Source organism: Rhinolophus hipposideros (genome assembly GCF_964194185.1).
Source record: "Rhinolophus hipposideros genome assembly, chromosome: 5".
NCBI lineage: Eukaryota > Metazoa > Chordata > Mammalia > Chiroptera > Rhinolophidae > Rhinolophus > Rhinolophus hipposideros.
Window position 1 is genome coordinate 38,325,252 of NC_138051.1, and position 27,642 is coordinate 38,352,893.

The 27,642-nt window shown below is 39.0% G+C and overlaps 2 protein-coding genes across 4 annotated transcripts in view; one reads left to right on the plus strand and one right to left on the minus strand.

Annotated features, from left to right (window-relative positions):
- Nucleotides 1–314: 314 nt before the first annotated feature.
- On the minus strand, nt 315–26,815 carry EXD1 (exonuclease 3'-5' domain containing 1). 3 transcript variants are annotated; one of them, XM_081048806.1, is made up of 12 exons: nt 26,668–26,815; nt 24,169–24,354; nt 21,373–21,441; nt 18,481–18,538; nt 18,060–18,187; nt 15,284–15,342; nt 12,552–12,638; nt 8,515–8,619; nt 8,352–8,432; nt 6,356–6,499; nt 5,505–5,696; nt 315–1,780 (listed from the first exon to the last, which is right to left on the minus strand). In XM_081048806.1, the coding sequence occupies exons 2-12, from the start codon at nt 24,299–24,301 to the stop codon at nt 1,154–1,156; spliced, it is 1,683 nt and encodes a 560-aa protein (XP_080904932.1). In that variant the 5' UTR covers nt 24,302–24,354; nt 26,668–26,815; the 3' UTR covers nt 315–1,153. The 3 variants fall into 3 exon arrangements, with proteins under 3 accessions (XP_080904932.1, XP_080904931.1, XP_080904930.1); XM_081048805.1 differs by lacking the exon at nt 26,668–26,815 and adding an exon at nt 25,814–26,625; XM_081048804.1 differs by lacking the exon at nt 26,668–26,815 and adding an exon at nt 26,278–26,554.
- The window catches only part of CHP1 (calcineurin like EF-hand protein 1), a 34,334-nt gene continuing 33,499 nt past the window's right edge, over nt 26,808–27,642 (plus strand). The window contains exon 1 of the mRNA XM_081048807.1: nt 26,808–27,259. Coding sequence (XP_080904933.1) covers nt 27,193–27,259 — 67 coding nt within the window. The 5' untranslated portion in view covers nt 26,808–27,192. The remainder of the gene's footprint in view (nt 27,260–27,642) is intronic.

Consider the following 27,642-nt stretch of genomic DNA (forward strand, 5'->3'; position numbering starts at 1 on the left):
TATGGGCAAAGTGAGATGCAGCAAACGCAGGGCTGAGCCATCTGCTCTTGGGCCTGTCATCATCATCTTAACCTTAGAATGGATCTGGGCTCTGGGGTTTGGAAGCGCACAGCTCTCCTTCCAGTGCAGCTCGCAATAGAATCAGCTGGTGCAGACGAGGAAGTTCCTAATCACAGGCTGTCCCTGTGTTTCCTCTCAGTGCGATCAGTAATGGAGTCCCGTAAAAGTCAAATGACAGATTTCAAAACTCTAAACCCAGAAATCCAGACATAACTCCAATTTATTCCTACCCTGACCCAATTAAGGAAAGAGATAACCTAATGACAAAACAGGTTTATTGGTTATTGTACACAAAAAATGGTGAGAAACTTGAAAGTATTTAAAATAAAAAAAAGGCTCTGTACAAGCTGCCTTCCTCTGACCCTAAGAAAGTATACCAACTCCAGGCAAATAGAGTGGAATCAAACTTCAAGTTTACATAATAGACATACTAAAAAGAAGCCCTTCCTTTGCCAGAAAAATGGCCAAAATCTTCTAAAAGTAAACGAACTAAAAAAAATTAAAACTGGGATACTGATTCCTATAGTAACATTAACTACTGTTTATCTATGACATAAGACAGATAAAACATTCAACAACAAAGTTAATATTTTTCAACTTTATTGAAGAATAATTGACAAATTAAAGTTAATATTTTAAAAAGCAAAAGAGTATTAATAAAGTAGTCAGGTACCGATTATTTTTAAACTTATGACTAAGAGTTTTACCAAACCCCTTCAAACCAAAACACAACCAAATTTTAAAAGTATAGATTCTTTCAGATACTGAGACCAAAGATTTTCCCTTCTTTAAATCCTCTAAATCCAAATTATGAGAAATAATTCACTCTGGCCACTGGGAACATTTCTACCCAGTGACCTAATCAGAAAATTTACTTCGTCTATTATTTAACTTATTCATTCCTATCTTAATCAAATTCCAGGAATTTAAGCAAGAGGATACAATTTTCCCCGAAGCCCATGACTGAGGCATAAGTAAATTTACAACTTGAGAAGCTTAAGCACTGAGGAAGGCCCTGATGGCAGGGGAAATGAATCACCTCTGTGGCCTCAACAAGAAATTGCCAATCTCTAAGGTAGAAATGAACACGGATTTATCCAGGAATCCTCTCCAAGGCTGGACAGGGAGGAAGTGTAGAAAGCACAGCTTTTCTAAAAGGATGCAAGTTGTCACTTGGAGACACTCTGGTTTCCTGAGAAAGGGAAGGAGACACTGAAATATCTTGTTGGGTGCATTTTAAATCTTCTTTGTTTTCCACCATCAGTAACTTTTCTATCTCCTCTTTCAAAGACAAACTTGTCTGAAACTCCTTTTTGGGTATCTGAAGGTGTCCTTTTTTATTTCTTTTCGGGTCCTCCGACCCTTCTGACTCAGGGCAAATGACTTTGTTACTGGAATCCGCATTGGCTCCTTCCTTTATGGGAGGTAACTGTGGAGGATTTGTAGTTTGTTTACTGCTAGCTTGTTCTTTCAGAAAATTTACATTCCCATAAGATGTAAAACTCGGAGCTTTACTTAGCCTAGAATTTTCACAAAGTAAGAAACCTCTTACTTTTCCCTCTTTCCCTGCTGTTTCTGTCACTGATTTCTTTGGACATAGCTCTGTCCTTAGTAGGAGTCCCTTTGCATTCATCCTGTATTCTTTTACAGCTCTCTCTCTGCGCTGCTTCTGGAAGTCCTTGAGTTGAAGCAGTTCCCCTGGAAGCTCCATACATGCAGGCTAAGAAAAGAAAATGAACACAAGTCTACTATAACTAAACTTCTGAATATGCTCCTTAAAATCACTTCTGCTATACTTAACAGTATTTGGCAAGCGAGATGATATTCAAATGTGTTCTCATAGCACCCTCTAGTGTCTGCAATTATAGTAGTACTATTTTTCAAGTAAATATTTTGAATCTAGTTTTGTGTATAGTGTGCGTGTGTGTATCAAGATTATACAGTAAAAAGTAAGTCTCCCTTTTCATCTGTGAATACATAAATACAACAATAATAAATACATTAAGAAAATGTCCTCTTTGTTACATGAGACAATTTTTCCTAGGTTGCTTGCCTTTTGATTTTGTACACAGTATTTTCACCATACAAAAATATGAAAGTCAAATTTATTAATCCTTTAAGAGTTCTAAGTTATCTTTGTGTTGCATAGAAAGTCATTCCCTCATACAAGTCAATAGCGATAGAGCAAATACATAATCCAATTACAAAAATAAGCAAAGGACTTAAATAGACATTTTTCTAAAGAAGACATTCAAATGGCCAATAGGTGAAAAGATGCTGGACAACACTAATCATCAGGCACATGCTAATCAAAACCACAATGAGATATCATTCACAACTGTTAGGGTGGCTATTATCAAAAAGATGAGATAACAAGTGTTGGCAAAGATCTGAAGTAAAGGGAACTCTTATGCAGTGTTGGTGGGATATAAATTGGTACAGCTATTATGGAAAACAGTATGGCATTTCCTCAAAGAAATTAAAAATAGAACTACCAAATCCAAAGGAAATGAAATCACTGTCTTAAAGGGATATAGGCACTTCCATTTACATTGCGTTAGTCACGATAGTGAAAATATGGAAACAACCTAAGTGTCCATCAAGGGATGAATGGATTAAGAAGATGTGGAGTATCATTTTCAGCCATAAAAATAAGGAAATTATGCCATTTGTGATAACATGGTAAACTTGGAGGGCATGCTAAGTGAAATAAGCCAGACATAGAAAGACAGATGCTGTATGATACCACTTATATGTGGAGTCTTTTTTAAAAAGCTGATTTTATAGAAACAGAACAGAGTGGTAATTATCAGAGGTTGGGGAAAGAGGGAAATGGTAAGATGTAAGTCAAAGGGTACAAACTTTCAGTTATAAGAATAAGTTCTGAGGATATAATGTACAGCATGGTTACTATAGTTAATAATTGGATACTGTATACTTGCAAGTTGCTGAGAGTAGGTCTTAAGCATTCTCACCACACACACAAAAAGTTACGCCTAACTGTGAGGTGAAGGATATATTAATTATCTTGATCTTGGTAATCATTCCACAAATGCATGTGTACCAACAAGGTGTACCTTTAAATATATACAATTAATTTTGTCAATTATTCCTCAGTAAAGTTGGGGAGGTGAAAAGCATTCCCTACTGTGAGATCATTTTCTTTTGTTTTTTTCCAATAATTTTATGATTCCACTTTTTACATAAATACTTGATTCATAGGGGTTGTTTTGGTGTAATGAAAGAGACAGCAATCTAGCAGCAGCTGTGCTTCTCCTCCTGCACAATAGTCAGTCAATTGTCTAAGGCCTTTTCCTTAATAATTATCTTTTTCTCCTTGATGGGAAATTCTACTTTATCACAACCATACTGGCAGATATATATTGGATCTATTTCTGAGTTCTCTACTCTGTTCCACTGATCTGCCTACACTACACCAGTCACAAACTGTTTTATTTAATGTAGATTTATAACATGTTTTAATAGTTGACAGGACTTATTTATGTTTATTGATCTCTATAAACTCTATAATCACAGTTTGCCAAAATAATACTGGTGTTAATATTTTTCTTGGAATAGAGCTAAATTCAAAAGTTAATTTTGATAGCTAAAAATACATAGTGTTCCCATTCAAGTTCTCTTTTATGTCATTCAGTAATATTTTAATGTTTTCTTCATCTCTATATTCCACATTTCTTGTTAGACTTATTTCTAAGTAATCTTTTTGCTACAACCGTGCTTCCCTGAAAATAAGACCTAGCTGGACAATCAGCTCTAATGCGTCTTTTGGAGCAAAAATTAATATAAGACTTGGTCTTATTTTACTATAATACCCGGTGTTATATAAATTATATAATATATGACCAGGTCTTATACTAATTTTTGCTCCAAAAGATACATTAAAACTTATTGTCCAGCTAGGTCTTATTTTCGGGAAAACACGGAATTATAAATTGATGTCTTCCATTATATTTTCCAGCTGTGTATATGGAATAGGAAAGCTATTAATTTTTATGTTATATTTGTACCCATTTTACTAAATTGTCTTTTTGTTTGTGGTTGTCTTTTTCAGTTGATTCTCTTCAGTTTTTAGTTGTATCATAGGAATATCATAATTCTGATTCCTCCTGTTCAACTTTTATAATTCATCTTCAAAAAGAATTCCATTGGCTAATAGCTTCAAAAATATTAAAGTAATGGTGATAGTCACCATTTAAAATTTTTCTCTTGATTTTAATGGGAATGTTTTTAGTGTTTCCAATCAAATATTATGTAGTCTTCTTACTTGAGATACATGTTTTCTCAAGTTAAAGTATCTATTCCAACTTTAATCACTAATGTAAACAGAAAAATTTAATTTTTTCCAACATTAAACAGTGAGAGCAAAATACAAAAAAGTTATAAAATTGTCCTGGGTTTTACAATGATAAAAAATATTAAAATTCTTTAATTGAACAAGGTATGCAAGGATTTTTATGTTGTTCTTTTTTTGTTAAACAGTGAGAGCAAAATACAAAAAGTTGTAAAATACTTTTTTTCAGCATTTAGGAGGTAATCATAAGACTTTCTTGGCTCTAGTAAGATGGAGAATTTCCTAACATTGAACTATGTTTGCAACTAGAATCCAGTGACACATTAAAAGAAAAGTATAATATATCTAAGAGTGGTTTGTACCCAAAATGCTAGTATTTTATTTAGGATTCTGCATCAGTATTCTGAAGTGAGAATGGTTTATACCGGCAGCCTGCAAACTCTTTATGTAAGGAACCAAATAGTAAATATTTTAGTAAATATTTTGTGAGTCTCAAACTCACAAAATTTTGCTGCATACTTTTTCTTCCTTCTCCTTCTCTTCCTTATTATTATTTTTTAAAATTATAAAAAAAACCATTCTTAGCTAGTGAGCTGTACAAAAATTGGCCATGGGTCAGATTTGGCCTTAGGGCATCAATTCCCAACTCATAAATATCGTTTTCTTATAGTATGCTGGTTTTATAAAAGTAACTAATGAGTGTCAGATGGTTGCTGGATTTATTATGGTGATCACTTCTTTAGTATGGGCGTAAAATCAATAATGTAGTAAGCAGCACTGTATAGAACTAGGTGGGTACTGTTGAATAACTATGATGTACACCTGAAACTAATACAAATATATGTCAGCTATGTTTTAATTTAAAATAATCTTTACGAAAAGGTTAACTAACGAAATCTTAAATTTACTCATTCTTGACAGAAATACTTATTGGAAACATAATTTAATATTGTGAAAACGAGCTCAAGGAGATGGGGTAAGCCCAAACTCTAGTCCCTTCAAGAATATTTACCGCAGAGTCAGCCTCATGAAATTTGCTGCAGCTGTGAAGAGTGGGTATTGCTGTGCTCTCCAAGAGGAATAAGGCAAAAGTGGAAGTTCTCAAGACACAGCCCCAGGGGGCTGCACCTACCTCTATGCCTCCCAGCTGGTCTGCAGACCCGTCTCGGTAGGCGTTGAGGTACCCGTCCACCAGGGTGGTTAGGTCAGACATCATCTCATCCAGGAGGACCAGGCGAAGGGGTAGCAGGTAGGTGGCTTCCAAAGCCAAAATTTTTAGTAAGGAGGGTGAAAGAGGTCGTGTAAACCACACTTCTGGATTTTCCTAGAAACACCAGAACAATTTTCTCTGAATAGTAAGCAAAACCTTAAAGATGATAACTGTTTATTTAAGTGTTGCTTTACTTAAAATACTATTACTGCCATTTCTTCAATTATTACCTTCTACTTTCACACTTTGGCTAGCCTTCTGAGAACGCACACACTTTGTGTGGGTGTACTGTGTGTGTGTGTGTGTGTGTGTAAATATTCAGGGGAGACAGGGAGAGAGAGAGAAAAAAAAAGAGAGAGAAATATCAGGACTTCTCATTTAAAACTGGAGGCAGCAAACTTGCTTATCTGGCCAAAATTGTAGTCAATATGGTCATGACCCAAATTCACATGCAAGACTATCAGGAGATAAAGAAAAACTACCTTACTTTGGGAGAAATAATTGGGATAATTTTTGCTCCATCGCCTTAGTTCAAATTCTCAACATAATCCCTCCTTGTCTCAACTTAAAAATTTATTTCAGAAACAACAAATCTGGATCTTGGCTCTTATCCACTTGAGACCACAAACTGTTCCCATTCTGAACAACTAAGATTTTGGAAATGCTCATAAACTTATATGGCTGCTATCATTTCTCTATAGATTATGCTGATCATCCCACTCAGAAAACACTTTAAAAAATTAATGCCATATGGGCTATCCTTTAATACTCACATGAATCAGCTGCTGTCTCTCTTCCAGAAAGGAGAGATATTTAGGGGCTACTTTAAGGTGTCTTATTAAACTTTCCTGTAAAGTGCTGACGCAGTTTGGAAGAAAGCCACCTGTTTCCATGGAAAATTGAAGGACATCTGCCACCTGTAGCATTAAAAAAAGACAAACAGACCAGTCTGTAGAATACATAACAGCAATTTATCTCCTGGCAGAAATGTATTTAGAAAAGTGTCTTTAAATACCATTTTTCCCAAGGAGCCACATGACAGACAATGCCATCAGAAAATTTAAAGTTGTTCAGTCAACTTATTCTGAAAAATTAGGGGGAAAAAAAGGAAAAAGAAAAAGGATCACCCAACTTTAATGTGTCCCTGTCTACTTTCTTTTCCAATTCTTTAATTTGCCTGCCTTATTGTTATTTATTACTCTTTGGTGTCTGGGGAATGGGGAAAGGCAGATAAAATTCAAAAATTATTTTTCTTAAGAATTGGAATAATTATGTGTGTGTAGAAGGCTATATAATGGCCCCCAAAGATAGCCAACCCCTAATTCCTGGAACCTACGAATGTTATTTTATATGGCAAAATGGACTTAGCAGCTGTGATTATATTAAGGATCTTGAGATGGGAAGATTATCATGAATTGTGAGGGTAGGCCCTAAATGTAATCACAAGTGTTCTTATAAGAGGGAGGCAGAGGGAGATTTTACTCCAGTCAGAGGAGAAGGTGATATGATGATGGCAGCAGAGATTGGAGTTAAGCACTTGGAAGATGAAAGAAGCACAAGCCAAAGAATACAGGTGACGAAAGCAAGCAAACAGATTCTCCCTGCAGCGTCTCCAGAAGAAATGAGCCCTGCTGACACCCTGACTTTAGTCCAGTATAAATGATTTCAGACTTCGGATTTCCAGATCTACAGGAGAGTAAATTTATGTTGTTTTAAGCCACTAAATTTGTGGTGATTTGTTCCAGGAAACTAATACACCGTAGTAAAGGAAAACAAATTGGAAAAACTCTCAATTCCTGCTTCTTGCACTGTGAAAGTCTGAAAAGAAAAATATGGAAAGATATGCCAATGTCTTCATTACACAATACATATGCGGTCTAATCAAGGAGCCTGATGGCCTCAAGGAAACAAAGAGCAATTCTCTTACATTTTGGAGTAAGCACAGAAGCCATCTCTACACAGTGAAAGATCCCGAAAGAAGGCCCAAAGGATCATGTAAACAAGAGAAGTGGCATCAAGTTCATTAAGATCAGACACATAAAGAGCAGACTTGAACTACAAATAATAACATGAAATTGAACTTTTAGGAATTTCTATTCAAAAATAATTGGCCAACTCATTATTTTAATCCCTCTCCAAAGGCTTTAGGCTTATATACACAAGATCTCCCTTTCACTGGCATAAACCAAGAAGAACCCCAAGAAAACATAGTGAAAACGAGTGGTTTTACTGCTCTCACAGCAAAGTCAACTCTAAGAGCTGGTGAAGTCCACAGATCTCTAGGGTCTTCTAGAGAAGAGAAAAATCATATATCTTCAGGCTACTTGGGGCCGTAAGAGGCTTTGGGGGCAACTCTAGGACAACGTACATCCCTGAGCTAGATGTCAACTAGCCACTAACCTTGACTGACACGTATGTGGCAAAGGCAGAGATGTGATTAGTCACCTCACATTAGTGTCCCATGTCACACTTCTGAATTACCCTCAAATTGTTCAAGTTTCTGAATGTTATACAGTATGGAGCTTGCTTCTTATTTGACAAATTCTGGAGCAAAATGAGGGGGGGAAATCCTAAGTACTTTTGAGTACCTTTTCTGAAGTGCTTTTACAGTTTACCAAGTGTTCTCACATATTGTACAAACCTCTTACATGAGAAGTGGGCAGGAATGGGGCACAAACACAAAAAGACTTTCTACCACTCATCAGATGAAGCCCATTTTCTACAGGAGCTGTGTACACTGGATTGAATCCAGTGTTTCCTTGCATGTACCTGTGTGTCGAAGATATTATTCAGCAAAATTCCATACTGATGAGAGAGACAATCAGAAAGCCAACGACAATCGTGGATAACCTAAGGAATCAGAAGGTAGAGACAGAGTAATCAGAACATGGTTGCTAATTTTACTAGCAGAGGAATCAATTTACACACTCACCTTCAAAATTCTTTTGTCTTCTAATACCATCTGAAGTCCATTGTTGAAAGCACGACTTCCCAGAAGGAAAATATCAAATAAATAAACTCGACTATTTGTGGCCACCTATAATAGACCATCCAGAGACACACATGTTATAGGACAAGAACTAGGAAAGGGGATCTGAGGATCAAGAAAGAACATGTGATAAAATATTTAGCATTCTCACTTTCAAAGTAAACAGGCACTCAATGATTCTTAGGGAAAATGGGTTTGCATCCATCTTAAAAAGAAAAAAGACACTATCGTTGTGATTTTTTTTTTTTTTTTTTTTTTTTTTTTTTTTTTTTTTTTATCGTTGTGATTTTCAAAAGGAAAGAAACAGACAAGCTGGTGATTTAGCCTTTCACTTTTTATCGTCCCAACTTTAATGTTTTACCAGTCTTACTTATGACATTCTAATGCCCCAGGGATTACAGGTTTAAGGGGAATGAACAGCATTTCATTGTTAATAACACAAAATACTATTTTATTTTTCTGAGTTCCACAATGATTGTGTTAGGTACTATACAAAATTACTCATAAGAGAAGATCCCTACCCACCAGCGATATAAAACAGGCAACAAATATGTGGGCACAAATGGTAGGATGTAAAATACTGCTGTATAGATCAACTTTGTACAATTATAAGAATTCTAGATTATTTCTGATCATAAAAGTCACAAAGGCAGTACAGCTGGATAATCTACTGAGTCAGACAGAGGAAGGCAAAAAGAAAAAAGATCCAAATGGAGTAGGGGGTCAGCCACCTGAAATCTGACGCCATCTTTGTCATTTCAGGAGCTAACTATTGCTACAGCTAGAATGACCGGATCTACCTGGCACATTCTCAGAACCTTCATGATGTTTACTGGAATCTGACACCTAAAACAGTCAATCCCTGCTCTTTCCCCCCATTTCTTTAGTTATAAAAATTGAACAGGGCTGGCCCGGTGGTTCAGGCGGTTAGAGCTCAGTGCTCCTAACTCCGAGGGCTGCGGGTTCGATTCCCACATGGGCCAGTGGGCTCTCAACCACAAGGTTGCCAGTTCAATTCCTCAAATCCCACAAGGGATGGTGGGCAGCACCCCCTGCAACTAAAATTGAACACGGCAACTAAAATTGAACACGGCACTTTGAGCTGAGCTGCCTCCCGGATGGCTCAGTTGGTTGGAATGCGTTCTCTCAACCACAAAGTTGCCGGTTTGACTCCCACAAGGGATGGTGGGCTGCGCCTCCTGCAACTAGCAACGGCAACTGGACCTGGAGCTGAGCTGCGCCCTCCACAACTAAGACTGAAAGGACAACTTGAAGCTGAACCGTACTCTCCACAACTAAGATTGAAAGGACAACAACTTGACTTGGAAAAAAGTCCTGGAAATACACACTGTTCACCAATAAAGTCCTGTTCCCTTTCCCAATAAAATATTTTTAAAAAATTGAACAGACACTAAACATTTAGAAAGTAATTATCTGCTATACTGTAAGCTCTATGAGGGAAAAGATTATGTCAGATTCACCACTATACGTGCAACAACTAGAAAGAGCCAGGCATATGGATGGCTGATACACACTTCTTCAGCGAATCAAGGCATGCCATTCAATACTCCTCCCAGTTTTTCATATGCAAAAAATGTACATGGCTTTAATAATATGCATTCAAATCTATATCCTGCTTTTTCCATTCATAAACTTCCAAATATTTTTCTATATTGCACCTGTCATCAATTTTTTGGCAGCCACATAAGAGTTATGAAATGTACTAGAACATTTCCTATTATGAACTATGTAAGTGGTTTCTGATTTTTCACCATTACAAAGGATGCCATTCAAAGATGAATAGGCTCTCACATATTTTTGTCTTCATATTTTGAATTATTTAGGATAGATGTCTAGAAGTGGCCCTAAGAAGTGGGCCAAAGGATATAAAAATTGTATGATTCTCAACAAATATCTGCTACCTTCATCTCAAGACATATTATTATATCTGAAAATATCTGGCCACAGATGAAGATTAAATATTTAACTAATTTAAAGAAAATCAGTGGCAAATGCTGACAGAAAGGAAACAGATTAGGGAAAACAAAACAGAACAAAGAAACAAACAAAAATAAATTAAATAAATAAATAAGGGTTAAAGGATTAAATGTGCCAGACACTAAGAAAAATGAGGAGTTGGAAATGGGGTTGGGGGCCTGGAGGAGAAGGAAGCCTCCACGTTATCTGCACCCATTCCCCTCCACTCCCACAGAGGACAGAGATGTATTCCCTGGATATATCCAACCAGAGAGGCTCTATTGTTGGGAATATGAAACATAGAGGAGGCTTAGGTCATGGACTGGAAAATGACAGTCTGCACACTGACTTGTGAGCCTCCAGAACTCTTCCCTTGCAGCTTGCAGCCTTGAGAACAACAGCTTGATTCGAACAGGAGGGTAGAAGGCTCCAGGGAAGACGGTTTCAAGACAAAAACTGCAATGCAGTTTAGCAGGACAGAGGTAAGCGTGTGGAAAAACTACGCTGAGGGGAAGGTATGGGAAGGCTTAGTCACAGGTGCAAAGAAAACAAAGCTACTAAGATGAGGCAATTATCAATTCTATGGAAAACAAGTTGTGCAAGAAAAGAAACAATCTTATTTGGCTCAGCAGGGAACAATAGGTACAGTTATAATCACATACAGCCTGACTCTTGTCTTAACCAAAACTGGGTATATAACTAAATTGGGAGGATCCAGGGAGGCATGGGTGCTCTAAGGGAGCAAAATCTTTATTCATCACAATAAAAGTTAATAGATAATTCGTAAAACTGATGAATAAAGAGAGAACAATAAGCATGTTACTAGAAAAGAAGAAATAGAAACATTTCAACATATTAAAAGTAGGTGTCTGTGTATTTTTTGTGTCTGGTGCCCAGTTTTTGTGGCTTCTGCCCAGGGGATGCCCCTTGATCACCTGCCTCTAGGGGCTAGAGGGTGATGGCTTGCATTCCTGGGTCCCCATGGAATTGTGGCAACCCTAGAGACAATTCTTGGCAGGCTACCACCCCCAGGGCTGCAAACAGTAAACTGGGACACACTTCCCGGTTTTTCTGTTAAGAAGGTCTTGATACTTGTCTTGGAACTTCAGCCTGAGGGGCAGGCTTCAGGTTTGGCACACATTTCGTGGCCTACAGAGCTGTTTTCAAGGAGTGTAGGCTGTGAACTCCCAAAAGACCATTAAGCGCTCTTTGTTTTTTTTCATTTTGTTTTCTTTTTGCTGCTCTGTTTGGTTGAGTTTCACTGCCTTGTCTTTGAGTTGATTGATTCTTTCTTTTGCTTCGTCTTGTCTGCTATTGAACCCCACCTCTAGTATAGTTTTCATTTTAGTTACTGTATTCTTTAGCCCTGTGACTTCTATTTGGTACTTTCTTATATTATCCATCTCTTTGTTAAAGTTCTTACTGTGTTCATCCATTCTTCTCCCCTGTTCAGTGAGCCTCTGTATGACCATTACTTTGAACTCTTTATCAGGTAAATTACTTATCTGTTTCATTAAGGTGTGTTTTTTTTCCTAAGGTTTTATCTTGTTCTTTCGTTTGGAACATATTCCTTTGTTTCTTCATTTTCCTTGATTCTCTCTGCTGGTTTCTATATAGTAGATGAAACAGCCACGTCTTTTGATACAATGGGAACCCACACCTGACATCTCCCAGGTCCAAGAAAATAAAAATGATGTGGCAGAACTCTGCTGTGGAATGCTACCAACCAAAGGAAAGAGGAGAAACTTTTCATGTATCTAACAAGAGAGAACAGAGCTGGGAAAGATCTCAAGTAGAGACTGTGAGACAGTAATGATGACTATAACAGTGAATTAGAAAGAGACAGAAGCTCTTTTCTTTTGAAAAAAATAAACTGAGTTCTAAGAGAGTGAAAGCAAATAAACAAGTTATATGACAGTGACACTGGGGTGACATAAAGAAGACAATTAAAATAAACTCAACCAGTGAATCTACAAAAATGTTTTCAAAAACCTATCTTTTACCTGAAGCCAACATAATTTCCCATGACGACACACATTAGCTCCTTCTGCTGCCACACTCAGGACACTCTGCTTCTTGATATGGAGCATCTGGTAAGAAAAGGAAGAAAATTAAATTCCCCAGGAATTAATTATGTAATTATGACATCATGAATAGCACAAGTAAAATGGATAGTAATACACAAAGTGGATCCTATTTTTTAAACTCATAGCATCTGACTAATCCAAAACAACAGTCTGCTTCTCACACACATACACACACATCACACTGAACACTTCTGATCCTCTTTTTTTTGTAAAATTATTCTACAACTGGAAAATAAATCATTCACATCCCAAATGCTAAGAAGAGTTGAAAACTCAGGTAGCTTTTGTCACCACTGATGCTACATCAAATGATTTCAAGTCTTTATGACCTGATTCCTCATGCAAAGAACAGCGCCCAAACACAGGGCAATTTACCGGACCTGAAGGGAACTCACAAAGTGGTGGAGTCTCACAGCATCTACTGTTCAGAATCAGAGAAATAAGGACTCAACAGGTCTCTTAAAGTCTTGGATTCATTAAGTTACTCGAAACTGAAACAGTGATATTCCTGGAATACATGCTGGTCCTTTGATTATCTATAATCTTATCCAATTTCAAAACATTATATAATTCCAAGATCCTTAATCTATAAAAATATCCATATGATACAAGATTCTCCCCATTTTACAGGTAAGTAAATTACTCAAGAATATGAGTGATAGTAACACAATATCTTCCTTCAGAGAACATAAAGTGTTCTACTTTCTGGGTATGTTTAATTACTGATGGAAAAAGGGAACTGAATTTCAGTTCCATCCTCAGTTAACAAGAAGGCTGCAGAACTAGGAACGAAAGCTGTATTTCCCTATTGATAAGAATTTCCAACTACCTCTTTGAATTTCCAAAGCAAAAGTTCTTATCCTGTTTTTTTCTTATTGTTGTCACGGACCCTTTAAAGAATCTGTTGATATATAAAGAATTCTTATAACTTAATCTAAAAATGGGCAAAAGAATAGATATTGCTCTGAAGAAGATATACAAAGAACCAATAAGCACATGAAAAGATGCTCAACGTTATTAGCTATCAGGGAAATGCATATCAAAACCACAATGAGATACCGTTTTACAACAGTAGGATGGCTATAATCAAAATGACAGATAACAACACGTGTTGGTAAGAATGTGGTAAAACTGGAACCCTCATATCCTGCTGGTGGGAATGTAAAAGCAGCTTTGGAAAATGTAAAATGTAAAAGCAGTTTTGGAAAACAGTATGACCAATCCTCAAAAAATTAAATATAGAATTACTATATGACCTAGCAATTCTACTCCCAGGTATCTATCCAAGAGAGTTGAAAACATATGCCCACACAAAAACTTGTACATGAACGTTCATAGCAGCGGTATGCATAATAGCCAAAAAGTAGAAATAACCCAAATGTCCATCAAATGGTGAAAGGATAAATGAATTGTGGTATATCCATACCAAGGAATACTTGGCAATAAAAATAAGTGAAATACTGATATAGATGAACCTTGAAAATGTTTATGTTAAGCAAAAAAGCCAGTCACAAATGACTACATATTGCATGATCCCATTTATATGAAATGTCCTAGGCAAATCCATAGATGCAGAAAATAGTTTAGTAGTGGCCAGGAGCTGGGGGACTGGGGAGAGGTTAGCGGTGATGGCAAAGGAGTAGGGGGTTTCTTTGGATTGTACTGAAAATGTTCTAAAATTCATGGTGGTGATGGATATATAACTGTGACTAAGCTAAAAGCCAGAGAACTGTCCATCTTAAACTGGTAAATTTTATGGCATGTGAATTATATCTCAAAAACACTGTTTTTTTAAAAAAGAATCTGTTGAAAGCTAACTCTCCCTTTAAAAATGCACCCATGAACATAAGCTTAGGTCCAAACAGAAAGCCTACTGATTCCTCTGAAGTCCACCTGTGAACTGTACCCTAGACTGAATAATTAATACTGCCAGGTCTCATATTAATAAATGATTATAGAGAAATTGCCTAAATAGAGCATCTAGAGTGATCTTTTTAAAAATATAAGAATTTCTAACTCTCCTCTAAAAGTGTCAGTGGCTGTCCATCTCACTCAAGTCAAATTCAAAATCCTTATAATGTCTAAACACCCTCCCTGATCTGTCCCGTCGTCCCCTTTCATTTCCTATCACTCTTCTTCCCTGTGTCCTGCCACACTGACCTCCCTGCTGTTCCTTCACACGGCGGCCAAGTGTGCTTCAGCCCCAGGGCCTTTGCACTTCCCAATTATACCTTCTTTAAGTTCTTTACCTGGATAGCCACATGTCTAGCTCCCTTCTTTCAGATCTGTGTTATAGTCACCTCTTCACAGAGGTTTTCTCTGTCTCCTCTATATAAAATAGGAACTCCCTGTCACTTGATTTACCATACCACACTTTATTTTTCATCATAGCACTTGTCACCAGCTGATATACAATTATTTGTTTGTTTTCTTGCATTAAAATGATAGCTCCTTGAGGGCTGCAACTTTGTCTTGAGTATTGTTTTACCCCAGACTTCAGAACAATGCCTGGCATAGAATAGGCCTCAAATATTTTGTTCAATTATTAGAGAAACCATCAATGATCTCATAAGGAGAGAGAAATTTGTGAGATGTAGACATGATGCCAATAGGCGGACAATACTGGGCTGATTGGGGGCAATACTTACAGCGGCACCGAATTTCTGCTGGAACTGATCAATGACTGTGTATGTCACCTCCTCTTCCCCTGCAGGAGAATGAGGGTATTAGATCTATTTGTTTTTCTCGGCAATAGAAGAACCTTCCCAGGAATTTTAGCCATATTCATAAACTCCTACACTATTACAACTCAAATGTCTGATGTTCTTTCATTATCACCTGCATCAGCCCACACACAGAAAACACTATTAGTATCCTGTTTGTCAACTGAGAAGAAACAAAAGCCCCACCAATGATAACCTTATGAATTGGATGATTGACTCATTTCCTGTGATAATCTAGTAATGTTTTCCTCCTCATGGGTTTGTCTTGAATATCTCAATACACACACTTTTTAAAAGCATGTTCATAGGAAAAAAATAAGTTTAAAATAAATCAGTACTGGAGATGGGCCAATGTCCACACTTTTAAAATTCTCTGGGTCCTTAAAGTTTATTTTTTTAATTATACAATTTCAAACATTACAGCTATAGCATAACATATAGTTCTTCATCTCCCAACCTCTGACACTTGGGAGTGGCACAGGACACAGTCCACGTATTTTTCTCTTTTCTATCCATACTCACTCTCTTAGTGATCTAGCTCATCTGGTCTCAAGGCTTGAAGTATCATCTATAGCCTGACTCTTGAATTTGTAGCTCCATCTTAGACCTCTCTCCTCATCTCTATGCTTACATTCAAACTTAGGTTGACCTACACTAAACTAATCAACTCCCCAAAACCTTTTCCACCCATCGTCTTTCCCATCTCAGTTTAAAAGTAACTCCATACTTCAGGCTGCTCAGGTTCAAACCCCTGAAGTCATCCTTGATTCCTTTTTCTTTCACACCCACAACTAATCTGTCAGTACATCGTGTATGCTCCACCAAAACACACATCCAGAATTTGACTACTTCTTATCTAACCATATTGCCACCACTAGGGTCCAAGCCCCACCGCACCCACTCATCTTACAATGATTTCAATAGCCTCCCAATGGATATTCATGCTTTTACCCTGGCCCTCCTTTCAGTACCTATACAACATCCAGAGTGATCCTGTTAAAACAGAAGTCAGATTAGGTTACTTTTCTGCTCAAATCTCTCCACTGGGAAATAGAAGTTTTTAAAAAATACCATTTACAATAGTTTAAAAATATGAAATACTTTGGGATAAATATGGCAAAAGATGTGGAAGACATATGCTGAGAACTACACAATATTGCTGAGAAATAAAAGATCTAAAGAAATGGAGAGATATATCGGGTTAATGGATCGGAATACTCAATATGGTTAAGATGCCAATATTCCCCAAACTGATCTATCAATTCAGTGCAATCCCCAGTAAAAATTCTAGCAGGCTTTTTTTTTTTTGTAACAATTAACAAGCTGATTCTAAAGTTTATAGGGAAATGCAAAAAACATAGAATAGCCAAAACAACTTTGAAAAAGAACAAACTGTGAGAACTAAAACCACCTGATTCCAAGTATAAATCAACAGTAAACGAAACAATCTATTATTGCTGTAAAGACAGAAAAATAGACAAATGTAACAGAATAGTGTCCAGAAATAAACCTATACATATATGGACAACTGATTTTTGACAAAGGTACAAATGTAACTGAGTGGAGAATACATAGTCTTTTCAATAAATGGTGCTGGAACAATTGGATATCCAATGCCACCCCCCCAGAAAAAAGAACTTTGATCCATACCTCATATCATATCCAAAAATTAACTAAAAATGGATCATAGACCTAAATGTAAAATCTGAAACTTTGAAACATCTAGAAGAAAACACAGGAGAAAATCTTTGTGACTCTGAGTTAGAAAAAATCTTTCTTAGATATGACATCAAAAGCATAATCCAAGAAAAAAATGGAAAAAATGTACTTTATTAAAACTAAAAAGGTCTACTCTTTGAGAGATACTTTAAGAAAATGAAATAAATGCCAAACCACAGACTCAGAAAATATTGCAAAGCAATTATCTGAGAAAAGACTTGTATCCAAAATATATAAAGAATTCCCAACACTGAACAATAATAATCCAATAAGAAAATGAGCAAAAGATACGAAGACATTTCACCAAGGATATCTAGATGGCAAATGAGCACATGAAAAGTTCCTCAATGTCCTTAGCCATTAGGGAAATGATACATCCAAAAAAATACTCCAGTGGCTTCTCTTCTCACTTCAGAATAAAAGCCAAAGTCCTTGCAACGACCTACAAAGTCCTCTATGACCCACTGACTCCACTTCATCTCCTACTACTCTCCTTGCTGTATGTTAATATCCTAACATGTTCCTGTTTCGGGACCTGTGCATTTCTTTTTTCTGCCTAAAACACATTTCCCACAGATATCCATACAGTTCTGACCCATTCAAATGTTACCATTTCTGTGAGGCCTGTCCTAGATGCCCTAAATTGTAAAACCACCCTCTCCACAGGCTTCTTCTCTTCTATTTATTTGCTCCATAGCATTTGCACTAGCATACTATGTATTATACTAATTTATCTTATTTAATTATTTAGTGTCCGTTTCCTACACGAGCTCAATGAAGGCATGGATACCACACACTTTGGTATCTCTAACGTCTGGACATAGTGTGCCCTTGAACATTAAATAGGCAAATGAATCATGATGTTTTATTTTAATCAGAGCCTAGAAGCAATGGCCTAGCTGATCATTCCCTATAGGACCGTGGCTCAGGGTTAGGCCAACTCTGAAGAATTCTGAACCACAATGGAAAGCCCAGTACTCACCTGACGGGCTGTACTTGAGGTCATTCAGCGGAGAAGTGGTTGGTGCTTCAGAGGCAGGAGAAGGAGGCTCACATACATGTAGGTCTTCATTTTTCATTTTATCCACCCTGGTTCTTTCTGTATTTAGACTATGTTTACAAAAAACAATACTCAGGTGAATTGTTCTTTGTTGCGAACGCCACACACAGATTTTGCCACACATGAATGTTAAGAACTCTGGACCTCCGTTTCCTAGAGGATCCATTCATCCACTGCTTGCATTGATACCATCTAAAGATGGAAGAAAACATCAATTTCTTCTCATTTCTATTACTTTAGGCCATTTTAGGAATTACCCAGCCAAGTCAATTAGAGTTAAGGCTTTCTACTCTTAACGTGTACATTTGGATAACATCATAATTAAGAAATGATTCCAGCATACCTAACAGAAGATGCCGATTCTCTCACTGTACTTTGTTCCACTTCATCCAGTAGCTCCACTGCAAAATTGAAAAAAAAAATGATCCCCAACAGACTTTCCAATCTGAAATAAATTAATCACCATCTGTCCCAACCCACAGTTTGTGCACCACAAACAGTAACATGAAATGTTTGTACATAGGGGCTTTCATTGGCCAGCAATAATAGAGCAGAAAAGACTATCCCAAGTACTGAAGACTCCTATTATATTTTTTAATTGTTATTCATTTTTCAATTACAGCTGGTGTCTAATATTATATTAATTTCAGGTATATAGGTATATAGAAATTGATATAACTTACAAAGTGAGCACCCCAATAAGTACCCACCTGACACTATACAGTTATTATAATATGGACTATATTCCCTATGCTGTACTTTACATCCCTGTGACTATTTTGTAACTTCTTAATCCCTTCATCTTTTTCCCCCATTCTCCCAACTCCCTTCCCATCTGGCAACCATCAGTTGGTTCTTTGTATCTATGAGTTTCTGTTTTGTTTATTTTTTTAGATTGCACATATAAATGAAATCATATGTCTCTGTGAAATCATATGCATGTCTCTGTGTGACTTATTTCACAAAGCATAGTACCTTCTAGGTCCATCCATATTGCCACAAACGGTAAGAGTTCATTCTTTATTATGGCTGAGTAATATCCCATTGTGTATATATATACCACTGCTTTATCCAATCGTCTATTGACAGACACTTAGGTTGTGAAGACTCCTAACATTATTTCCCTATGTAACTTTCTTTGTCATTCAGCAGGATTAGGAACCTCGGTACATTTTTCCCTTTACACTTTTTGTTCCAGGGCACCTGTGTGGTCATGCAGATTGGTTCTAGAGATATTTCTTCTTTCCTATTTTCATCCTAATGCACCTTCCCTTACACTATGTACTGCTTGGGGCATCTCTTTGAAATAATTTACAGATCTGTCCCTTTCACTCTTACAGGCTGGAACATTAATATTTCAGGGTAATAAAAGCTGGATTGAAAATCAAAAAAGATATGAGAAAAACATTCCACGGAGACTCTGAAACCATTTATTTTTAATGTAGCAGTGCAGGGAATGTAGGGAAATATTGTGTGTCATTGATTCTAAGATGCATTTTGAACAGCTCTGAAATTGAATGTAATTTACAATAAATGCACATGACAATTTAATCGGCAGGGTTTTCTTTTCTGTCTTAGCGTGGGAAAAGTAACAGTGTCCCTTATAATTAATGGCATCTTAGATTCAATTAAATATACTGAGGTACTTCAGGGAAAAAGCCTCTCAGGGACACTATATGTCAAATGTCTCTTTTCTCTGCACCATCTAGAAGTATTGAGTCTGAGGCAGAGAAAGTGAAATTCACTAAAAACACTCACTAATGAGTCAATTATTATCCTTCATCTTGATAATTCTTATTCAAGGTGCTTTTCAGGGAGTCCTCTCCATGGCTGATTGAGTCACAGGGCAAAGAAGGGGAAGGCCATCTTTTGAGCCTAAAAATTATGAACAAAGGCCAAGTTCTGAGAAAGAATTTAGATGAAATCCATGTGTACAGATCACAAAGCTAGTCAGTGGTCAGCCCTCTCCTGAGTAGGGAGATGGCAGTAGTGATTCCTTCACTTCTCTTTACAAATCCATCCACAGCCTAGCTTTGTGCCAGTCCAGAGCTCTGCTCCTCTGCAAAGACTAATAGAACACAATTAAAAATCGCACTACTACCACTACCACCATCACCACCGTTATAAAAGGTGTTCAAGGGACAGAATGTTTACCATAACGTACTCAGTGAGAAAGTAGTTAGATAGCTGTCTGGACTTGTCTGCCTTGAACTGGGTCTGGATCAGAAATCACTAATTTGGTGAAATTTTCATCTATCCCTAAATTCTACTTCTGTCAAAAACAGTAATCTTTCAAGCAGCAGTACTCTCTCTTTGATAGGAGTCCTTTCCTTTCCTTTCCTCATATCGGCCCCAATGGTAAGAAATGCACAGCTCTACGAAGTCCCAGATCTCTCACTCCCTTACTGATCTTTACTCTTCCTTGGAGGGCTTTCTGCTTTTGAGTTCTTGAAGGCCAGAATAGTTCTTGCTCCCAACCCTTTCCTCTTAGCCCATTTGGCTTGAAGCCCACTGACCAGATGAGGTTCTATATCTATTCTTTTAGGCAAACAACTGGCCCTACTCTCATTAAATGGCTTTTGAAACTGGCAGAAAGAACAAGGCAAATTTTGGAAATTTGCATTTCCAAAATCTAGAAAGGTCTGAAAACCAAAAATTTTTTGGCAGCAAAACCTTAATTGACATTCTATTTACAGTCCTATTCTATTCCACTTAATATGATTATCCACCCTTTCTCTGTATAAATGTGTTTTATTACAGAGTGCTGCCTAGCTTGAGGTGTTATATAATATGAACAGTATATACCGTGTGTTGGGTTTTCCACAAGTCCAGAACAATCTGGATTCTGAAACATTTGACCCCGAGGTTTCAGACGAGGGACTATGAATGTAATGGGAGCCTGTAGTGGTAAACTCGCTTTCTGAACAAGACCATTCCTTTCTGTTCAGCCTCCTCACTCTGCTTGCTGGCTGACTCTAGTCATAAGCACCCAAACATTGTAGCAGTTTTAACATAGTATAAGCAAGATGATTAAAATTCTCTAAGACTGTTCTGCTCATAGTCTCTACCAACATAGTAAGATAAGGGTCAATTCTCAAATACCAACTTTAAGAGTTCATAAATGCTATATTAAAGGTAATATCTTTTTTAAAAAAAAATTGGAATGAGGCAGAGCAGTGAATTTATTACTACTGTAAATCCCAATACCAGGGTTCAGGAAACATGAAACTCTCACCATTCACAATCTCATGCCCAAAAAACATCTTCACTCCTGGGACACTTCTACCAGTCTCCACATTCTTCACTGTTATAGAAAACAATTCATTAGGTTAATAAAAAATAATATTCCTGAAAACTGTAAGAAAATACGATGCCTCTCCAAAGTGCCCAAGTCTGAGTTTTATAAAAATCACCAAACTATTTTCTCCAAGAAATGAAGTCAGTAAAAACTTACAAAGCAATATCCTTGAAACAAGTAGCATAGAGAACAGAGGGAACCCCAGAACGTTCCAATAGTAACTAAAAGGGTGACAGTAGTACACTGGATTTAAACTTCTCCCAAGAATATTCTGAGGCCCTTGGGGCTAAGGACTATACTACTTATTATATTTCCTAGTGTTAATTAAAAATAAGTGATTTTTACTCCACCTAACACCAGAAAAAAAATGTAAAATAGCTGACTACTTCCAGAGACCACACTGTTCATACCATGCTACATGCTCAAAAATATTGTCAGGGACAATAATCCAACTCCTGGCTCTTCTGCGAACAGGTAGAGGAGTTATGAAAAATTTAGACGCCATGTCTACAGTACAGTGTCCTTTTTTCAGATGGAAATACTCACAGCAGCTGTATATTTGCACATCTTAGCAATCCAAAATAATTGAGTTTTACCCTTACTTGTCCACTGAATGAATATATATTAATTCTGACTGAGTCAAAGATCACCTATTCATTCAGTCAACTATATAAATCTGTGTAATTAAAGACTAGAGAGAAATACACCAAGGCATTTGATCAGGACTGAATGCTTTGTTGAACAAGCACGTGGCATTTACTGATTGTTGTCTACTCGGTGCCATTTATTCAGACTAGCAACGTGTTCGGTCTCCCCAAAGATAGTGGGAATGGTGGTCTACTGGACTTTTAGGGTATCTCTTTAAGGGAACTGACTCAGAAGCGAGGAATACCCACACCCCCAACCCGCCATCTTTCTTCCTCCTCCACCCTGAGATTTGACACCATGTACTAAAGATGGCAGAGCAGAAAGATGAAGAATCCTGGATCCCTGCCAACTTTGGGGAGCATCCTAGTAGCCCCAGGATGTCTGCCTTGTTGTATACGAGAGAACACACTCCTAATTTGTTTAAGCCACTGGAAGCGAATCTGTGTCTAACAGCTGAGTGTGGTTCCTCGGCATTAAAAATCTCAGGCAACTAACTTGAAAATATATATGCCTCCCACTGAAAAATCTTTCAGGTTGGTCCTTATTGCTTTCAGAATTGTCCAAATGCTATGATATGTCAGGTCCTTCTCATCTGTCTGGTGCCTCCCTCAGCCTTCTCTCTCACCACGTCCTCATACTGAAATTTACTGAGGTTATCTGAACGCAGCAAGTTTTCATGCCTCTACATTTTTGCACATGCTGCTACTTCTGCTGAGAACAACGGGTCTCGCCGAGTGTGCTTCCGAGCACAGCATCAGCAGCTCCTAGAAACTTGTTAGAAATGCAAATACTTGAGCCCCGCCCCAGACCTTCAGAATGAGAAACTCTGAGGGAGCCCAGCAATGTTTTGACAAGTCTTCCAGGTGATTCTGATGCACAGATAAAATTTGAGAACCACTGACTTAAAACAACTTCCCCTTTTCTCCTATCCAGTTACCCTCTACTCCTCCAAATGAAGTTCCATCACCAATCCCTCCTTTGGGAAGCCTCTACCAGTCCCAGATCTAAATTACCTGAACCGTTGTGTTTCCATACCATCTGTGCGTCCATCTACCAGGGAGGATATCACACTGCATTACTGTGTATCTTTCTACTTGCTTATCTGTCTCCTTACTAGACTAAGATTTGGGAGAACAGGGACAATGTTATTCTTATCTGTATCCCTGGTACCTAAGATGGTGCCTGGGATATAAAACCATCAGTAAATGATAAATGAAAGACTTAATATTGCAAAAGCCTAGTATAATACAATCCTAGTCCACAAATCTATTTTAATTCATGGTATGGTTTAACAATAACACTAATCTCTTAATGGCCATTTATACATGTTTGAATTGTGAACTTGAAAACTTATCATGCCAGGAAAACAACAACCCTAGCAAGTCAATATTCTAGCTGAATAAAAACTGTATTTTGGAACTTCAAGGTGAACACGTGGAGGAGCGAGGAAGGTGGTATGCCCAGAGAAGGCATGGAAACTCCAAGCCCCTTTCTACATACTTGCCCTATGCATCTCTTCCATTTGGCTGTTCCTGAGCTGTGCTCTTTACAATGAACTGGAATTGAAGCTGCGAGGTATAGCGGCTACTTTGTCACCATGAGGATAACAGATGATCACTAAGGTGGCAGAGCAGGAGCACAAGATACCTGGTCCATCCTGGCATCTTTGAGCCTCTGCACTATTCCTCAGCAGCCTACCTCTGGACTTCCTTCTGCATGAGAAAAATTAACTCCTTACTATCTTTGTGAATTTGTCTGTTGAAGCCAAAAGCAATTCTATCTAACAGAGTGATTTTTAATTTCAAGGTGCATATGGAGAGAAAGTTTTAAAAGTACCCTGTTAAAAAAAATTCTATATATTGAAAATTTCCGCTGTCACCTCAGTAAAAGCATAAAAGTGGGGACAAGCTAGTATAGCAGCCATGTTGCTCTGCTAGGGAAAAGGGCATTCTAATCTTCCTCCTACCCCTCCCCTAAAATAGGAGTGATGCCTCCTTCCCAGCTGCTAATGGAGCATAGAGCCAACACCCAAACCCAGTTATTAATCTGTTAAAAGGCAGAATATTATGCAAAATAAAATGAGACCTTTCTTTAGGACAACAATCCTGTTAGGGTCCACATGCTGGAGCACTCCCTCAAAGACACCACAAACCAATGTGAGTTTCACCCTTCTCCACAAAATCTGATTGAGGAAATGGTAGTCACTGCTGGGATCCATGCTTTTTGATTCCAAAAGCAGTCTTCAAATAATCTTCTTTCAGTATCCGTACACTTGAAAATAAAAGAGATCTATGGTTTTTTAAATATTTTGGGGAGAGTGGGGCTATCTTCCCTTGCCCCATACCCCCAAGCAACAAGAAAAATAAAAATATGAGAGTAACTCAGTTTTGTTCATCTTTTTAGAGTGATAACGAGAAAAGGATCATGCAAGTACCGACTCTAATTTATACCTGGGAAACTGAAAGCCATAAGACTCGGGGCAAGGCAGGCTTGGTTTCTTTGTCTATAAAATGGGATAATACCACCTTTCCTTCCTTAGCTAAATGAACCAGCAGAACATTTAGAGGCTATTTAATGGTACATACATATATCATTTTATCCAATCCAGCTGCCATGTCACTGCAAGTGTCATCCCACCCACCCCTGGCTGCAGCTCAGGGACTGGACTGCTGTAGTATCACCAACCAGTCATGTGCCATACATTGGTTTTGTAAAATTCAACTGTTTTTATAAAGATGATGCATGCTCATTATAAAGAATGATAACAATGAAGAAATATACAAAGAAAAGAACTTTACCTTGTAGAAATAACTATCAGTCATAGTATATATGCATATTCTTTAGGGTAATACTGTCATTTAAAAGATGAATGCTTTTTTTAAAAGTATCGTTTAGAACAATCCTCTTACTTGGGGTAGTCTTGTATTTAGAACCCTAGATAAATGTTCCTCTACGGCGGTTTAAATTTAAAAGCTACTTGCCTTTGCCACACCAGCAATAGTCAACCAATGAATTATGCAATTTACTTTAGCTATAAAACACTGACAAAATAATTAAGGCCTAATTTAACTAGGAAGAAAATGAGAAGTTACATAGCATTTTTAGCTACATCAATAACCTATATTTTTATATTTTAAGGTCTAGCAAGTGCTTGCACAAATATTTGTTGCCTACAACAAATAATTTACAGATGTAGAAACTGAGGCTTAAAGATTTAAGACACCTCCCCAAAGTCACACATTTAGAAGGTAATGGAACCTGAACTAAAACCAGGCTCCTAGTGGAGGATGTGTGTAGTCTAGGGCAAGCCCAAGTGTTGTACATCCAGAGAGAACATACCACAAGCAAGCCACCCGGGTGCCTAAGAAAATAATGCTTCTGTATTCAAGTCAATCCAACAGGCAAACGGGGAATTTTGAGAAAAACAAGAGGACGTAACACTAGAAAAACCAGCCCTTACCAGGGGCAAAAAATAATTTACATTTTTAAAAGATTTATGAGAAATAAAGGCTTGGACAATAAGGACATTTAAGACATGTTAAATTAGAAAAACACTAACAAAGCAAAGCAAGCTTTGACTGAGGACAGCTGCAAACGGTTAAGATTCAAGATTACGGTTAAGATTCAAGAGTACGAAGGAAAAGGTAACGTCAGGATCTACAGAGGGGCTTCAAGGCAGACTCCGAAAAGGGTCATTCAGGTCGCAGACCTCAAGGCTTTTCTCCCATACCCCTACTCGCAAGGCAAAAAGATGCTCCTGTTATCAGAGGTCACACTGTCTGGGAAGGCAGACGTCTTCACGAGGCCCCAGGGCAGATCAATCACGAATACAACGCAGTGAGACTAGAACCGGTCTCACGCTGAGCCGCCAAGCCTGGGTAAAGCTTAAAACTCGTCCCCTCCGTTGACCTGGGGAGCTTGCCGAGGCCCCTAGTGCTGAGCGGTCAGGATTTGGTTCCTCCCCGTCTCAGATCAGTTCCGCACCCAGGTACCACTCTCGGGGCAGAGAGGGGGCGTCAGGAAAGGCATGAAAACCTCAGGCAAAGAGCTGGTTCATCGGACAGGCTGCACTAATTTAACGGGGGCATTTACACGTTTCCAAGACAACAAAAATATACCGTTACGGCTACAACGGACAACTCCCTCATTTTTAAGGCAACAGAAGAAATTTCAAGTAAAAGGCGGGGCCCATACGCTATGAATTCCCTCTCCTCTGCCGTTAGGTGGTGTGGTTTTTTTTTCCGAAGGAAGTTGGGGAAATCCTGTCTCAATGTCAGCCCAACCGTGAGTTCCTCGAGCTTCCGCCGAGCTAAAACGAGAGGGACAGTGAAGGAAGAACTCTGGGCGAGTTCCCAGCCCGCGGCGGCGGTTATCGAAGGACGGGAGAAACGCACGCAGCGCGGGGCACCCGCGCGCTCAGCCGCGCCAGCCCCGCCGGACGAACAGTCTCGGCGGTTCGCCGAGGAGCCACTCGGTGGGAGGCCCCGAAGCCGGCTCCCGAGCGTCCCCAGCGGCCGGAAGGAGAGCGACGCCTGGAAAAAGGAGGAGGGGCAACTCCCAGCATGCCGTTCCCAGGAGACGCACCTTAGCGTTCCCCCTACGCGACGTTTTCTCTATTTTTACTGTTTCTCTGAGCAAGCCGTGCCAGCCATCGTGTGGGATGTCTAGTGTGAGTTCTGTGAGAAACTGCTCGGCTACGCCGCCTGCCGCAGGTTAATTTGTTATGAAAACCGTGAGTCACCGGCGTTGCCCTTTTAACTGCGGTCACTAGGGCCAGAGTGGCATCGCCCTTTTAAGACCGGTTGCATCACGGTTCCGGGGGGCGTGGTCCGTCTTGAGCGAGACTCCACCTGGCACTGGGCTGATTCATTCAGGGCTGGGGCGGCGAGCGCCGACGTCTGCTGCTGCGCCGGGCGCAGCCTCGCTTCTGATTGGCCGCCTGCCGGGCCGCCCTCCTCCGCGCACCAGCCCTGGGTTCCTTCCCGGGTCCGCAGTGGTAACGCTGCCCTCTTCCTTCTTGACCCCTGGTCCTTCCTCCCTTCCCTCCCTCCCTCCGGTCGCCGCCGTCGCTTCTGGCGCCCCGCTCCCGGAGGAGCTTCCGGCTCGGTGATGGGGTCTCGGGCCTCCACGTTACTGCGGGACGAAGAGCTCGAGGAGATCAAGAAGGAGACTGGCTGTGAGTTCGGGGAGGAGGGTGGGAACGCGGCCGGGCGCCTCCGGCTGGCTGCAGGACCGGGGGCGGCTGGCGCTGAGGTCTGGAGCTGCGGTGCCCGGGGGTGGCGGGGGCAGCGTCCAGCGCTGGAGCTTCGAGGCCGAGGGTTGGAGGACCTGTTCTTCCAGCTACGGCTACCCGGACAGGGGTTCTGACCGTTGGGGGGGCTGCGCTTCTCCCCCTGCTCACGGAAACCCCCGAACTCCTTTCCTTTACCTTTCTTCTCACGATGCTCAAACTCGGGCACTCTGGATGGACCTGTAGAAAACATGATCCGTTACTGTGACGTTTCTGGGCAAGGACTTAACCACTGACATCTGTGGGAAATCACACATTTTCTTGGCCAC